General features: G+C 43.7%; 1 protein-coding gene across 8 annotated transcripts in view; it reads right to left on the reverse strand.

Moving 5' to 3' along the window:
- The window catches only part of VAV2 (vav guanine nucleotide exchange factor 2), a 375,354-nt gene that overhangs the window by 53,390 nt on the left and 305,444 nt on the right, over positions 1 to 16,520 (reverse strand). For 5 of the 8 annotated variants that reach the window (XM_073599569.1, XM_073599567.1, XM_073599566.1 and 2 more), the window contains exons 10-15: positions 5,934 to 6,029; positions 4,074 to 4,142; positions 3,436 to 3,522; positions 2,758 to 2,843; positions 1,762 to 1,894; positions 998 to 1,012 (exon numbers count right to left, since the gene is read on the reverse strand). In XM_073599569.1, the coding sequence (XP_073455670.1) occupies positions 998 to 1,012; positions 1,762 to 1,894; positions 2,758 to 2,843; positions 3,436 to 3,522; positions 4,074 to 4,142; positions 5,934 to 6,029 (486 nt within the window). The remainder of the gene's footprint in view (positions 1 to 997; positions 1,013 to 1,761; positions 1,895 to 2,757; positions 2,844 to 3,435; positions 3,523 to 4,073; positions 4,143 to 5,933; positions 6,030 to 16,520) is intronic. The other 3 variants (XM_073599570.1, XM_073599568.1, XM_073599572.1) reach the window with 1 other exon arrangement.

A 16,520-nucleotide genomic window follows, 5' to 3' on the forward strand; every position in this document is an offset into this window, starting at 1 on the left:
CAGAGCTTTCGAGAACCAATCATGACAATTCATCTGATATTATTCGATCGGACAAGCACGGAAATTTACGATACCAGATCATACAATTTTCGTTTAGTCTGTACAGTTGTCGTCCAAAAATACAATACAAATACATTACAACACATGACATCACTTCTGATTTTTTTTTTTTCTGTCGTATGAGAATTTTCGTGACTTTAGTAACCTATTCATTTTCTACTTGTGACTATTAAGCAAAAAACGTCGGAAGATCTGTTGTCTGATTTTCGGATCATGTGTACGGGCCATTATCCTTCACTTTGATTCTAATTTTTTTTTAAAGCAGACCCCTCAGCAACTTTATTGTGACATTTCAGGAATGTATTTACATTGATAAACAGCAACAGTATCATTTTTCAAAAATGTTCCACCTTCTATCAATATAAAGCAGTCCCCAAGCACCACCTCAGTGACTTTATCTAGGCTAGGATAATGTCAGCAGTGTGCTGCACACAGGAAGCATTTTCTCAATCCCCTCTCCCAATAACCCCACAGACTGTACATTATAACTTGCAACAAGTAAAAAAGAAGGGCTGATCCATGTCAGACATTTGTAAACTTAACTAAGAAGTGTAGCAGGTGCCAGAATTTACATAATTGTGTCATCTCTAAGCCGGCATCTCAGCCAAAGAAATAGGTTCTGACCCAGGATGATGCCTGAACAAAGATGGCACCATCCCAGAGAAAAAAAAAACATATGCAGGCATTGTCAGAGGGAGTAGTTTGATTTCTGTGAGAGGTAATAAATACACGTTAGGTCCTTTATATGAACAGTGAATATTATATATAAAATTGCATCTCTCTAGAAAGCTTCAGGATTATTCAATCTTGGAAATTCAATTTTCCAAATAGACTGATGATGGAAACACTCTGAGCTGACATGGACCAGGATCCTGTGCTAATAACTATAGAACAGTATTTGATGTTCATTCCAGAGAAAGCAATGACACCATCTTACCATCTTGCCATGTGACTTGTGGATGCATAAAGAGACCAGAAAGAAACAAACTTTAAACAATCTGTACAATCACAGGTATAGGCATGAAACATGGCTAGTTTTATTAAAATGATTTATACTGTTTTATGATAAAGAGCTACTGATTTCTTTTATATGTGCCCTATTGGTGACCTGGGTTGTTCTTGTGCAGAAAAACGCAGGTCACTGCACATAGTGTAAAGGGGTACTTACAGTAAATTATTAGGCACTACAATGCAATCTGTTCCCCAGACGTGCACCAACACTTCGCTCGCTCGTCATCCCCCCCCCCCCTCCTGCCAGGCTGCATGCTCTGATAAGGGTCTGGTATGGAATTTAGGGGGACCCCCACGCCATTTAAAAAAAAAATTGTGCCGTGGGGTTCCCCTCAAAATCCATACCAGGCCCTTCGGGATTGGGGATTTTTTCTTAATTTTTCATTGCTGAGGGGGGAAACCCGTTGACAGCTGATGAGTCATTGGTTGTTAAGGACGCAGCAGCTGGCTTGACAGCCTGCTCCTTAACAACCAGCTATTCTAAAAGACACCGGTGGCCGCCGGCTCCAAGAATTTGCATCTGAACCATATCTGGAAATTACAGCTGAACAGCTGCTTTAGAAATTCGCGGTGAAAACGGAGGGGAAATGTGCACCAGACATGTGTTCATCTAGCCTAAATGCTCCAGCAACCTCTCATCTGAGAATGTGATGATGTAGAATGAATACAACCCCTTCCCATATTATTTACCTTTTTGATGTCTTTGTTGTTCATGGGGTCATCTGTCATTTTATGGGACAGCAGTTCAATGATTTCCTTCAGCTCATAGCTGTACCCTTTTCGCTTACACACAATGACAACTTTATCAAACAGGAACAAATACCTGATGGGAAAGAGAAGGTGGCAAATGACAGACAGCAGTTCATGAACAGTAAGGCCTCATGCACACTGGACATTATAGAAACACCAGTAGAGTTAGCTGTAGAAAGCGGTAGCTGTAGAATGAGTTTTGCAGTAGCATTTTTCAGCGTTTTTTTTAGCTGTTGCAGTTTTTTTAGCAAAACTATACTCCCACAACAGCTTAAGGCTCAAAAATGCTGAATAGCCATGTTTTTCAGCGTTTTTAAGCTTTTATCCGAGTTAGAGCGGTTTTGGTCCAGCAAGAAAACGACCCTGCCAAAAAATGCTGATAACAGTGTATGTGTGCATGGACACATAGGATAACATGCTGAGGAGTTTACTGGCTACAGAAAAATTCTCTTTAAGTCAAAAACAGCAGCTTTAAAAACGTCCAGTGTGCATGAGGCCTGAAGGTCAGCTCTTGATAAACCACTACATACACAGGTGAAACACACCATTTTACCAGACAAGAGACTTGTAAAGTAATGCTCATGTGATTCTCCAGCCCCTTACTGTGCTGGCTGGAGAGGTTAACAACTTTGTTCAAACACTGCATTTCTGCAGGCTCCATCCACAGCCAGCAACAGCCTACTCATGGAAACATTATACTGGTGATGCCCACTCTGAGCTGTTGCTCTCTTGTAAGTACCTCCCCCCTGGTGCCCATCAGCTGCTCAGTTTTTCTTTTTCTTACCTTGCACACCTCACTACTGCAAGAAAGCATATAGAGTGCCACAATACCATTCACATAAAAGCAGACTGGTGCTCACAAAATGAAAAGCAAGAAACTGATAGAGCCTCTCCTCTTATCTGGACCTCCACATCTTCACAACCAGCTGGCCTCACCTGTCCTGCTTCGCCTGGTTGACCATTGATCGGACCTTCAGTTCTCCATCTATCTTTGGTCTTCCAAACTCTTCCAGTTTTACTTGCTGTTGGATATTTAAAAAAAAAAGGCACACCAAATCAGATCAGACACAAACACATTCAGTGTCACCACAGACAACAATATTGCTTTTGAATCGGGGGCTAAACTGCCATATTTGACATATCTGTTTTGCAGAGTACAATTCATTCAACAAAGTCCATAGCAGAATAGAACAATCTGGTCCCTGCAAAACCACAAGAAGCTCAATGGATGCAGATGCATGTATTGATCATCCAACTTATACTGTTTGAGGTGGCAGGTGGGGGTTTGGAAGGTGTCAAAAGGTAGCAAGTGCACCCTTATGATACCAGTAGAAAAAGAGTCATAATAGTCCAGATTATATTAACCAATACTCATACACCCACAAGATGATGCAAAGAAAGTCACATCTGTCACACGTGACTTCCTCCAGATTCCCAGCTTGTTGTGAGACAGATTGGGGAGGCACCAGGGAAGCCATGAAAATCAATGAGATGGTAGCAACAACCATGACCATTAGATATTGGGTGGAGTACATTCTTTCAAGGCATTAGGGAGAACACCAACATCCCCATTATTCTGAGGTCTGTGTGCCCAGAGCCCAATAGCAGACTTACCAGGTTTTCTATGGAATTTTGAAACTCGCTGATCTTCTTCAGGGTCTCTTTGTCCCTTTTTACTTCATTAATGTACATGGCTAGATCCTACATAAAAAAAACCCTCATGAAGATGAAAAACAAAACATGGAAAACACAACAAGAATGATAAAATGCTCATCTGTATTCTTCATAATCACAGACTGTTGCTCTATAAAAATTACGAATTTGCATAAATAAAATACCATGGCATCATCACAAATAATACTTTTCATTAACACACGAACACATTTCCCAGGTTTGCAATATTTTCATTTGCAGACCTTTATATTTGGAGTCGATGATGGGAGACATTCCTCTGCCAGGTGCTCAAATCCAGGTCTGAACAGAGAGCAGACAGCTATCTTACAGACTAGTGAACCTGCTGTTGCTTGAGGTCGGAATAGGAGGAGTATATCCACTCAGGGCCACTGGCCTAAAATATTATTTGTACTGGCTTGGGGGAAAAAAATATTGTTAAGCCCTTCCCAGCATCACTAACTCCAAAACGATCTCTGGAATAGCTGACATTTTGAATCAGAGTCTTTCTGCAAAGGGGCACCTGTGATGCCATTAATAACAGACAATTCTGACATTGATTTTTTGACAATGTATTTTACCTGCATAGCTTCTAGAGCCTCTCTCAGTGTTTGTCTTTCTGGACAGTCTGATGTGTGACTGAGAAGCTCCTGTGTATAGATGAAAAGAGAATCAGTAGCTTTATCACAGGTAATTTCCCTACATTAGTATTTCTATGGAGAGTACAGAGTGAGTCGGGATCGAAGTGTGCTAGGCTGGGAAGCTGATCAGCAGGCTGTTTGATCCACTCATCGCGGAGGTCGGAATGTACACTGGATGAGTCTATACATCTGTTCACCAATAAATAAGTCCATAGCGGAAATGTAAAATTGCTCTGGTCCATACGCGTTATAAAAAGGTGGGGGTAAAAATACTCGGCCGACCCCCAAAAAATCCCACCATCATTGATGGTCAGTGATATTTTAAACCCCCCACCCACTATCATCAGTGGTCAGTGGCAATTTGAATGCAAATGGTTCCATTCATTTTAATTCATTGAATTCTACCCAGTAATTTCGCAATGACAGTCCTCATGTAGTCTTCTGTCCCAGTCTCCCAATTTTTCTACCACATTGAAGACTCAATTGTAAGAGCATATGACAGTATGACAAATGCCAATGCTGACACATTGCACAGGTATAATCCACCGTTTTCATCATCAGGAAACTTACCCTGAGAAACAATATGCAATGATTGCTAGAGGGCATGCATGTAGACAGAAGTGGCTGCAGTGAGACTACAATACTGATATGCATCAATAAATGAAGAAAATGTGAAAAAGTATTTTATAAAAAAAGAATATCATTTTTTTTTTTTCAAAAAGAACATGGATTTGGCAAACTAAATGTCAGTCTGTTAGATTCTGGTTGAAATCATCAAGCCTGGCCTCTCCCTATCTGGGAGATTTTCTACGCTTGATAAAAATTGAAGATGCAAAGCTTTAGGTTGCTGTATTCCATGGCTACTATGGCTACTATCGAACATCACTTCCAAATTTCTGTGCTGCATTAGCCAAAGCCCCCTATGTCTTTGCCAAAGTCTAAGCCCTGGTTCTGACGTTGCTGAGAACCATGGGGCATCTCAATGATAACTCATCTCAACTAAAGAGACTTGGCTGGCTCCTAAATGTCCAGTAAGAGATCTGAAAAAGGGCTCTTTTGCACAAAATATCTCAGAGGTAACCCCCTTCTGCCAGTTAAACAGGAAGTGTTGCTGCAGCCCTGATTGTGGGGATTCAGTTTCTTATATGACCGATTCGCTGGAGTGCATTGAGTGCAACACATCGGGGGATTTTGCAGTGGAGGCTATGATGAGGCTCTCAATTTGGGCTGTATACATACTGTATCTGCCTGATCCCAGATCTATGCCAATATTAACTCAATCTGATCCTGGACACCAGCCGAGCGAGGATTGTCTTGTCTAAAGGAAGATGAAAATCTGCAGTATCAAATGCTTGCCACTGCAGGCAGAGAAGACATTCCAAAACATTGTTATTATAGTGGACACAGCATGTAGTACCCACCTAATACTACCAAAGCCCTGAAGAATGGCAAGTCCCAATCCGCTGAAACATGGTTAGGGTTTATGTCATACATTTAAAAAATGTTCACTGTTCTTTAACGGTCTGGTGTTTCCAAGACTTTCTATACACACCTGATGTTCCTCACCCACCTCCACAACCTTTAAATGGTTGAAGGAGCCCACTCTAAGGATCCAATATGAGTTGAGCTGCCACTGACCTACTCACTACCTACAAGGTCTAGCGCTACCTCAAATGTACAATACAAAGCTACAGAAGATACAACGGGCAGAATCTGACTGGTCAATATGAGAAAACTGGCAGAGAGAGAAATACGATATAACCCCTTTATTATGGGGCTTTGGTGTCGGATGAAACACACCTTGAGCAGGAGGTGATACTTAAGTACTCTCTGCATTGGGATCACCATCAGGTCCTGCAGCTTGAACTTCCCGTCCTGAACCTTCATAGAACATTCCTGCAAGAAAGAGAAAAAAAAAATATTTCTTGGATAAATTTAATTAAATGTACTCAATAAGTTTCATAAAAAGAGGAAAACCGCAATTGGTATTATTTCCTGATCTATGTAACAGTTGTGAATCAGATCTGAAGGCTAGTGAGATACATTTCTGCTGCTGAAAGGTAACATGAAACTGCATACTGTAACATTCTTGCATATTGTTAACTTCCACTTCAGTAATTACATGAAGACACCGCAGCCACCTCTTCTGAACTTTCTCAGCCTAAAATTGTTATAACTGAGAAAAGCAGATTGCACTTCACCTTGGAGCAAATATACACTGCAAATGTTACTTATGTAATGGGACTGGTAACATTGTAAATAGTGTGATAGACTCACCCGGAACAGAGGCTTTTGGAGGGGACTGAATGCTAGACTCTTGCCTACCGACTATGGGGCCTGGCATTTGCGGGAGCTAGAAGCATTTAGGAAGATGTTCCATTATGTAATGCAAAAGGACATTATTAAGACATTATTAAAAAGGCCACAATGGTCTCTGCCACTGCTTGGGACTCAAAGTTGATGTCATCAGCAAGCCTGTCTGGGGCCCAATGCCATAATGTGTTTATTGTAAGTAGGTCTCTTGCTACTGTTTGAAGGTTCGCTGTGTTTATACTTATGCTAATGTGTATTGTCTGTAGTTAGCTTGAAGTCGGCAAGTCTGACCTGGAATGTGATATCTGAGTCATCTAGGTGGTTAATTAAGGATCCTCTGTGATGGGATTAGCCACGAGTCAGCGGTACCTCATTAGCTAAACCATTGTATTATGTTTTGGGTAAATATTTGGGTTATTGTTTATGTGGGGGGGCGACATACTTTTCAAGTGTATAAAAAGCCTGTATCCTTGTCCAATAAAACATTCCATGTTCCTACAAGCTAGTGTTGGCTAGTACGGGCGGCTATAATATCTGATGTTTAGGGTGGAGGCGGCTGTATACTGACGGAAGCACTCAAATGGAGTGCGACAGGGTTTCCGTTACATTGGTGGCAATTGGTGGGATGCTTCCTGCAGTCTGGGACATCCAAACCTCCACTGGGATCCAACGTCCAGATAGAAGGAGAGGTACAGTTACCAGCCGCCATGGAAGAGGAGTTCGGAAGGAGGTTTCCAGAGATGAAGATACAGCAAAGAGTAACAGTATCAGAGCAGGTCCTGCGGGGATGGGTAGGATTTCATCCGCTGCAAATTTTGGAAGGAAACGCTAGTCCGTGAGCAGCGCCACAAAGGAAAAATTCTCCCCTCCATCCAGGAAAGGTACTGGTCGCAGTATGGATTGCAGGTGCTGTTTTTGGAAGAAAAACCACACAAGGAGCAGACAGCCAAGTTAAGCAGGCTGGTCTTGGCAGAGTTGCAGCTGGATGAGAGCTACAGAGCCCTCCGGTGGCATGTATCCCAAGCATGCCCTTGGATAGCGGATAACAGCCCAATGGAAGCCTTTGGCTATGGCAACCTGGGACTGTTGTACGTGAAGCTGTCAGGGGACCCTAACTTTGGTAGTGATTTGGAGTGACGGTTGGACGAAATCATGGATTTCAGAGAAGAGATACTGAACATCTCGGAAATGCACTGGGCTCTGGAAGATATAGAGTTTCCGGCCGTTGAGGAATGAGAGCTGGAGATCGCCTACAGATGGCGCTGGGGGTGAGCTCCATTTGCCTGGGACTATCCAGACGTACCAGTTGACAGTCCTGAAATCTCGGCTAAAGTGTCAGCAATGGAGCAACAGTGTGCTTTGCCCATCTCCACCCACAGCTATGGAAGCGGAGGTCTTATGGCGGATGCAGCAAGTGTTGACTGACCTTGACAAACCTATTTCTGCACAGGATGAGCATGAATAGAGAAATGCGTCTGTCCAACGGCAGTTCAAGGGCTCAGGAGAAGAGGAAGCTGTCCTCATTCCCTAGACATGGATCACAGAAAGCAGGGATTTACTTGACTTTTCATCTGAGGATGTCTTGGATGATGAGTCGCCTGCCAAAGTGTTGCACTGGGCCCAAGGGCCACCAGTCCATGCCCTGGACTTTTAGCAAGTCCAGAGACTGGGGATTTAATAGACACTTCTGTAGAGGAGAAACCATCTAGAGAACCCCCAGCAGAAGTGCTGGCAGCAGGACAGAGTACTGCAGACCCCTGCTCCACACACCCGTGGCAGTTTCGGAGGCCCGGGGTGAGAGGTGTTGGTTCTTGTTCCCCAGTGGATTGCAGAGATGCAGGGAGGGGAAGCAGCCATTCCCCCTCCCCAACAAGGATTTGTGCACCTGGGAGACAGTCAGTGGTGTATTTTGGTTTTGTGCTGCCCTAGGCAAGACTAAAATCGGGCATTTGTGTGGGGTCTCTGGTTGACTGTGCAGACTCTCAAGTGTGGACTCAAGTGGCTATGCAGGGTTGCTGGCGGCTATGGGGTGTCTCTGGTGACTGTGCGGGGTCCCTGGAGGCTGTGTGGTGTCTCTGATGGCGGCCATGTGGTGTCTCTGATGGCGGCCATGAGATGTTGGTGGCCGAGCGGGGTCTCTGGTGGCCGAGCGCCAATGAATCTGCTTTAGGGCAGTTGTGAGTTGGGTAATTATAGCCGCCAACATCAGTGCCAGTTTACGCAATAACAACCCACAGCATTGGTGTCAGTAGCTGCAATAATAAGCCCCCAGCAATAGTGCCAGTTTCTGCAAAAATAACCTCAGCAATGGTGCCAGTTTAAGAATAATAATAACCCCCAGCACTGATGGTAGTTTTTGTAATACTCCACATGTGAACAGACATGGGGGGTGTGCTGGGGGTTAGGGGAGGTTAATTAACTAAGCTATTTGTAATATGCAGCATCAAGGGGTTAATGTACTGACACTGGTCACTTATGGTCAGAACCCATGAATCGGACCGAGACAGAAGTACAGTTAAATCACACTTGAAATAAATAGTAAAAGTAAATAGAACAAACGTAGTCAAAACATAGCCAAAGTTCGGTAACCGGAATGGATAGTCAGACAAGCCAGAAAGTCAGGAATCAACGTAGTGGAACAGCAAGCAGGATCTGGAGCCAGAAGGAATGTCAGTCAAGCAAGTCTTCAACAGGCACGCAGGAGAGAATCTCTGATGTTGCCCAGGCAAAGGCAGAGATCATCTGGGCTGGATGGCTGAAGTAAGCAGGACTGACAAGCAGGATATCATCAACAGGTGAGTCACTGTGGAGAGATAGGAGCTGGCAATTAACCGGAAGGAAGGAAAAAGGAAGGTGTAAAGCGTAAGCCACTGTGTTAATCCTGTGAAGAATATGAAAAGGCCCAATAAACCAAGGTGCCAACTTCAGAGAGGAAACACGGAGTCGGAGGTTGCCAGACCCTGTCCCCAACCTGGTAGGAAGGCGCAAGCAGGTGTCTGCGGTCAGCATGGAGTGTGTACCCATCATTGGCATGTCGCAAAGCCTCCTGGACTAGTGCCCAAGTGGAACGAAGACCACGGAGATGTTCCTCTAACACAGGAATGCTCTGAGGAACAAATGAGTCAGGCAACATGGAAGGTTGGAAACCATAGTTCTCCATAAATAGGGACAATCAGGAAAGCAGAATTCAAGGCACTATTGTGAGCAAACTCCGCCCAAGGTAAGAGGTCTGACCAGTTGCTATGATGGTATATAGCAAATATAGCAACATAGAAACTGCTCCAAGGACTGGTTGACTCGTTCTGCGGAACTATTAGACTGCAGGTGATACGCAGAGGAGAAAGCAAGCTGAATTCCTAACTGTGCTCGCCAGAACCGGGACACAAACTGACTACCCCTGTCCAAGACGATCACCTTGGGTAGCCCATGTAAGCGAAAGAATTCCTGAGCAAAAATGGAAGCCAGTTCCTTAGATGTGGGCAACTTCTTAAGTGGAATACAATGAGACATTTTTGAGAACTGGTCAACCACCATAAGGATAACTGTGTTGCCCTGGGAGTTGGGTAACTGCACAATGAAATCCATAGACAGATGGGTCCAAGGCCTCTCTCCATTGGGAATGGGTTGTAGGAGATCCACTGGAAGGTGTTGTGGAGTCTTACTCTGAGCACACACGGAACAAGCAGCTACGAAGGCGGCTACATCAGCACATAGACTAGGCCACCAGAATTGTTGAGAAATGGCTCAAAAGAGTTGATTCTTCCCAGGTTGGCCAGCAGCCTTGGGAGAATGGCAAGTCTGGAGCACGGCAGTACATAGACTCTCAGGAACAAAGCAGCGGTCACAAAGTTTCTCAGCAAGAGCATGGACCTGAGTGGCGAGAATTTTCTCACCCAAAGGGGATGTGAGACTGGTGCGAACCGTAGCCAAATTATGATCAGGAGGAATCACAGGAACCGGAACCGACTCCATCTTGGAAGTGGAGGAAAATTGTTGCGACAAAGCGTTAGCCCTTACATTCTTAGTACCAGGTAAGAATAAAGACAATGTAATTAAAACTTGACAAAAAAAGAGCCCATCGCGCCCTTCTGGGAGAGAGGAGTTTAGCCTCAGACAAGAATGTGAGATTCTTATGGTCAATAAGAGTGAAAACTGGCACAGTGGTACCTTCAAGGAGATGCCTCCATTCCTTAAGGGCTAAAATGATCGCTAAAAGCGCTCTGTCCCCAATCTCGTAATTGCACTCCACAGGTGACAATTTCTTGGAAAAGTAGCCACACCGATGCATAGCGCTCTCAGAGGTAGGACGTTGGGACAGAAGGGCGCCAACTCCAGTCTCTGAAGCATCAACCTCAAGGATAAAGGGTAACATAGGATCAGGATGTGCCAACACAGGAGCAGAAACAAGACCGCCTTGAGACTATCAAAGGCCTTAACGGAGTCCGGAGACCAATTCTGTGGGTTACCGTCCTTTCTGGTCATATCAGGTCAGGAGATTGACCAGGGACGAGAAGTTACGAATAAACTTCCGATAATAATTGGCAAAGCCAAGAAAACGTTGCAGAGGACGTATACCTACAGGTCAGGACCACTGTAGGACTGCTGAAAGTTTCTCTGGGTCCATCGAAAAACCAGCAGTGGAAATTGCATAACCCAGGAATTTAACCTGTTCACGATGGAACTCGCACTTCTCCAACTTACAGTAGAGAGTGTTTTCTCTCAGTTTCCGAAGCATATGACATACATCTGTGTGGTGGCTCTCTAGGGACTTGGAAAATATGAGGATATTGTGGAGACAAACCACCACACATAGCTGCAACTAATCTCGGAGGACATCACTGATAAATTCCTGGAAAACTGCCGGAGCGTTGCAAAGGCCAAATGGCATTACGAGGTACTCATAATGGCCTGTTCTGGCATTAAACGCAGTTTTCCATTCGTCGCTCTCATTAATCCTCACGAAATTGTATGCCCCACTCAAATCAAGCTTTGTGAAAACCGTTGCCCCCTTCAGGTGGTCAAATAATTCCATAATCAATGGAATGGAATTGGATAAGCATTCTTAATCGTGAGATGATTGAGACCCCTATAATCAATACAAGGTCTCAGTTCACCACTCCTCTTCTTCACAAAGAAGAAACCAGAACTGGCAGGAGACGAGGATTTGCGGATGAAACCTCGAGAAAGTGCATCTGCAACATACTCCTCCATGGTGTGGTGGAGATTTTGAAATCCATATTTATATCTTCAAGGGAACTCTCTAATAAAAGGACTCTCTAATTAAATGACCATGCCCCATTGGATATAAATATAAAAAAAAAAATATATATATATATATATATATATATATATATATATATATATATATATATATATATTTATATATTTATATATATATATTTATATAATGTGTATGTATGTATGTATGTATATGTTATTACAGGACTTTATATATTTTGTGATATCATGAGCCCAACTTACATTTTAAAAATACTTTTTTTCTGGTTCTCAAAAGCTGTTGAATGTTTTAGACAGGTGATAATTAAGTTCACCACTTGGTTGGGGGTCTTTTGACATGCTAATGTCAGAACTGGTAGAGTTGGGGATCAAAGGAGGTTGCCTAACAAATATAGACAGAAAGGCACCAGAAGTTTTTAGACCTGGGCATGGTAGGCAAAGAGGCTTGAGGTGCAGCCAATCAGAATTTGAGGTAACTATGAACCAAGGTCCCAGGGGGGTGGAAACCTGGAGTAGGGGCATGGGGGGGTATAAAGCAGTCGAGAGAGCTACCCCCGCTCTCTCTCTCTACCTCATGGTCTGGACCCAATATGGCCATACATAAGAATGCCTGTGTAATGTATTCTCAAATTCCTCTTTATCTTTTCTGTAACTATTTCTATCGTAGGATTTTGCCTTAATATATTATTAAGCTATTGATAGCATGTGTATGACCATTATACCAATATTTTGTATCATTGGTAACATCATTGTTTTTAAGGTTGTATCAGTTATGTTATAGTTGCTAACCTCGGATTAATACAAGTTTCTTTTCTGTTCAATAGTAAGCTTAAATAAATTCGATTGTTATCCTTTTTCGCACAGGTATCATTTGTCCTTAATTTTATGGGTTGATTCATATATAGATAAAAGGTTTTAATCACTTATGTATCATTAAGTATATAAATGAGGTAGGTAGAAATAGCCTTGTCAGATAGTGCCCCGCAAGTTACAGGACTAGATATGCCAGGATCCCGCCATCAATGTTGGAGTTCCGCTCTTCCAAGACAGAGGGGCGAGGAAACATTGCAGTACAGGCATTCATGGTTTGGATGTGAAGTCTCACCAGGATTTCTTTACTATCTCAAGTCTACCTTGACGGGTTCCAGCGTGTTCAAGAAAGGAAGAGGAAGCCGCAGTGGTGGTGTGGGAAAGGTCGGGGCTTCTGGGCTGTTGTGGGTGGGTACAAAATCATAAACGGAGGACATCAGTTCAAGAATGAACTTCAGGGGGTTACTTTGGTGGAGATTTTTGGATTTCATATTTATAACAAGGAGCTTCAAGGGAACCATTGCAAGGACTCTAATTAAATTACCGTGCCCCATTGGGTGTATGTATGTGTGTGTGTGTATGTATCATTAATGTACACACAGCACCCCATATTGACAGAAAAACACAGAATTATTTAGATTTTTGCAGATTTATTAAAAAAGAAAAACTGAAATATCACATGGTCCTAAGTATTCAGACCCTTTGCTGTGACACTCCTATATTTAACTCAGGTGCTGTCCATTTCTTCTGATCATCTTTGAGATGGTTCTACACCTTCATTTGAGTGCAGCTGTGTTTGATTATACTGATTGGACTTGATTAGGAAAGCCACACACCTGTCTATACAAGACCTTACAGCTCACAGTGCATGTCAGAGCAAATGAGAATCATGAGGTCAAAGGAAATGCCTGAAGAGCTCAGACAGAATTGTGGCAAGGCAGAGCTGGCCAAGGTTACAAAAAAAATTCTGCTGCACTTAAGGTTCCTAAGAGCACAGTGGCCTCCATAATCCTTAAATGGAAGATGTTTGGAACGACCAGAACCCTTCCTAAAGCTGGCCGTCCAGCCAAACTGAGCTATCGGGGGAGAAGAGCCTTGGTGAAAGAGGTAAAGAAGAACCCAAAGATCACTGTGGCTGAGCTCCAGAGATGCAGTCGGGAGATGGGAGAAAGTTGTAGAAAGTCAACCATCACTGCAGCCCTCCACCAGTTGGGGCTTTATGGCAGAGTGGCACGATGGAAGCCTCTCCTCAGTGCAAGACACATGAAAGCCCGCATGGAGTTTGCTAAAAAAACACCTGAAGGACTCCAAGATGGTGAGAAATAAGATTCTCTGGTCTGATGAGACCACGATAGAACTTTTTGGCCTTAATTCTTAGCGGAATGTGTGGAGAAAACCAGTCACTGCTCATCACCTGTCCAATACAGTCCCAACAGTGAAGCATGGTGGTGGCAGCATCATGCTGTGGGGGTGTTTTTCAGCTGCAGGGACAGGACAACTGGTTGCAATCGGGGAAAGATGAATGCGGCCAAGTACAGGGATATCCTGAACGAAAACCTTCTTGCTCAGGACCTCAGACTGGGCCGAAGGTTTACCTTCCAACAAGACAATGACCCTAAGCACACAGCTAAAATGACGAAGGAGTGGCTTCACAACAACTCCGTGACTGTTCTTGAATGGCCCAGCTAGAGCCCTGACTTAAACCCAATTGAGCATCTCTGGAGAGACCTAAAAATGGCTGTCCACCAACTTTTACCATCCAACCTGACAGAACTGGAGAGGATCTGCAAGGAGGAATGGCAGAGGATCCCCAAATCCAGGTGTGAAAGACTTGTTGCATCTTTCCCAAAAAGACTCATGGCTGTATTAGATCAAAAGGGTGCTTCTACTAAATACTAAGCAAAGGGTCTGAATACTTAGGACCATGTAATATTTCAGTTTTTCTTTTTTAATAAATCTGCAAAAATGTCAACAATTCTGTATTTTTCTGTCAATATGGGGTGCTGTGTGTACATTAATGAGGAAAAAAATGAATTTAAATGATTTTAGCAAATGGCTGCAATATAACAAAGAGTGAAAAATGTAAGGGTGTCTGAATACTTTCCGTCCATATATATATATATGTGTGTGTGTGTGTGTGTGTGTGTGTGTGTGTGTGTGTGTGTGTGTAGGTATAAGATGATATGTATAGTATACCATCATGAGATAGGGGCTAGCCTACCTTTTAAAAATACTTGTTCTCCTGTCTCATGGGAACTATTGAATGTCTCCAGGTGTTAATTGAATTCCTTTTGTTTTACAAATAGTCTTTGCAGACGTCGAGGCTCCATTTCACCAGGGACCGTTGACATGCAAATGTCAGAACTGTTTGGGCTGGGGATCAAAGTGGTTGTTCATTAAGTCATAGACTTGAAGGCACCATGACCTTAAAACCTGAGCATGAACATTTAGGAAGCTTCAGAGGTAGCCAATCAGAATTTGAGGCAACTTCTAACCAATGAACATTAGGCTTCAGAGGTAGCCATTCAAAAGTTGATGCAACTCTGAACCAATGAACGTGTTGCATCTGTTGATTGGTGGAGAATGAATATAAATTAGGGGGAGAGCTATCGGTTCTCTCTGTTCAACTCCAGACCATCGAGACGTCAGGATGTCTGTGTTAAGTATTCCCTTATCTCTCTACTTTTTCCCTAACCTTTTCTTGTCTTAAAATATTGATAGCCTGTGTATGCCCATTGTAACCATGTCTGAGTTTGGCCTAAATTATTTCTGTAGCCCGGCAACACTGTACCTGTAACATCACTTGAGATATTTGATAATTTCTAATTATTCTAATATTTCTTTTCTGTATAAATAAATGTAATTGTTTATCTTTTCGCACCGTTATCATTCATTTTTAATTCTTATAGAGACAAAGGTTTTAATCACTTATTTTATGTATCGTTAATCATTTAAGTGAGGTATAAAAATTGCCAACACAATTTCCCTATTCTCCGAGGCCGACAAAGGGTAAACCTGGCCACGAGGGGGGATGGCACCAGGATGAAGGTCAATTGCGTAATCGTACGACTGGTGTGGAGGCAAACTACCGGCTGGACCTTTGTCAAAGACTTCGCTAAAATCACGGTACTCCTCCAGCAGGGAGGAGAGTGAAGTGGTGCACAGGACCTTAGCTATCTTCTGAAAGCATGTCTTACTGCATTGTGGCGACCAGGAAAGAACCTCAGCAGGAAGCCAATCGAAAGAGGGGTTGTGCCTCTGTAACCAAGGATAACCAATAGCCAGCGGAAATATAGGTAAGGAAATAACTTGGAATTGAATGGTGAAGAGCCCCTACAGCCATGGACAATGGAGCAGTCTCATGAGTCACATGGGCAGGCTGTAGAGGTCTCCCGTCAAGAGCCTCAATGGCAAGTGGAGTGGCACGCAGCTGCAGCGGAATCGAGTGCTTCGATACAAAGGCAGCATCAATGAATAGGACTGCAGCCCTAGAGTCGATTAGAGCCTGTATCTCGTCTGACGACTCAGCCCAAGAAAGGGTAACTGGAACCAGGGGCTTATCCTTCTGGATAACTGGGGATGAAACAGCGCCACCTAAGGTCTGTCCGTGACAGGACCTCAAGGTTCAGGCGTTCCCTGGACGGGTAGGACAAGACAAAAAGTGACCTGCCTGGCCACAATAAAGGCAGAATCTCTCCCTCTTCCTGAGGACTCTCATCCGCAGAGAGACGCATGAAGCCCAAGTGCATGGGTTCACCTTCACTGACCGACTCGGTACCAGGAGGCATGGGAAGAGAGGGAGGCAAGGATGGGACTGCAAACCTCGGAGACAAATATACAGGAAGCTTCCGCAAGCGCTCCTTAACCTTGCTGGCGGTATTCCCGAGTCTGGCTCGGGGTGGAATTTCAGAACCAAAAGCGGTAACCCTGAGCCAGACATGGGATCTCTTTGCAGGATCCAGGAAGAGCTTACTTACCTTGTCCCCTGGATCCTGCGATGTCTCCCCGCAGTGTGAGCGGCTCGTC

This window comes from Aquarana catesbeiana, linkage group LG09 (genome assembly GCF_042186555.1).
Source record: "Aquarana catesbeiana isolate 2022-GZ linkage group LG09, ASM4218655v1, whole genome shotgun sequence".
In the NCBI taxonomy this organism is placed as follows: Eukaryota; Metazoa; Chordata; class Amphibia; order Anura; family Ranidae; genus Aquarana; species Aquarana catesbeiana.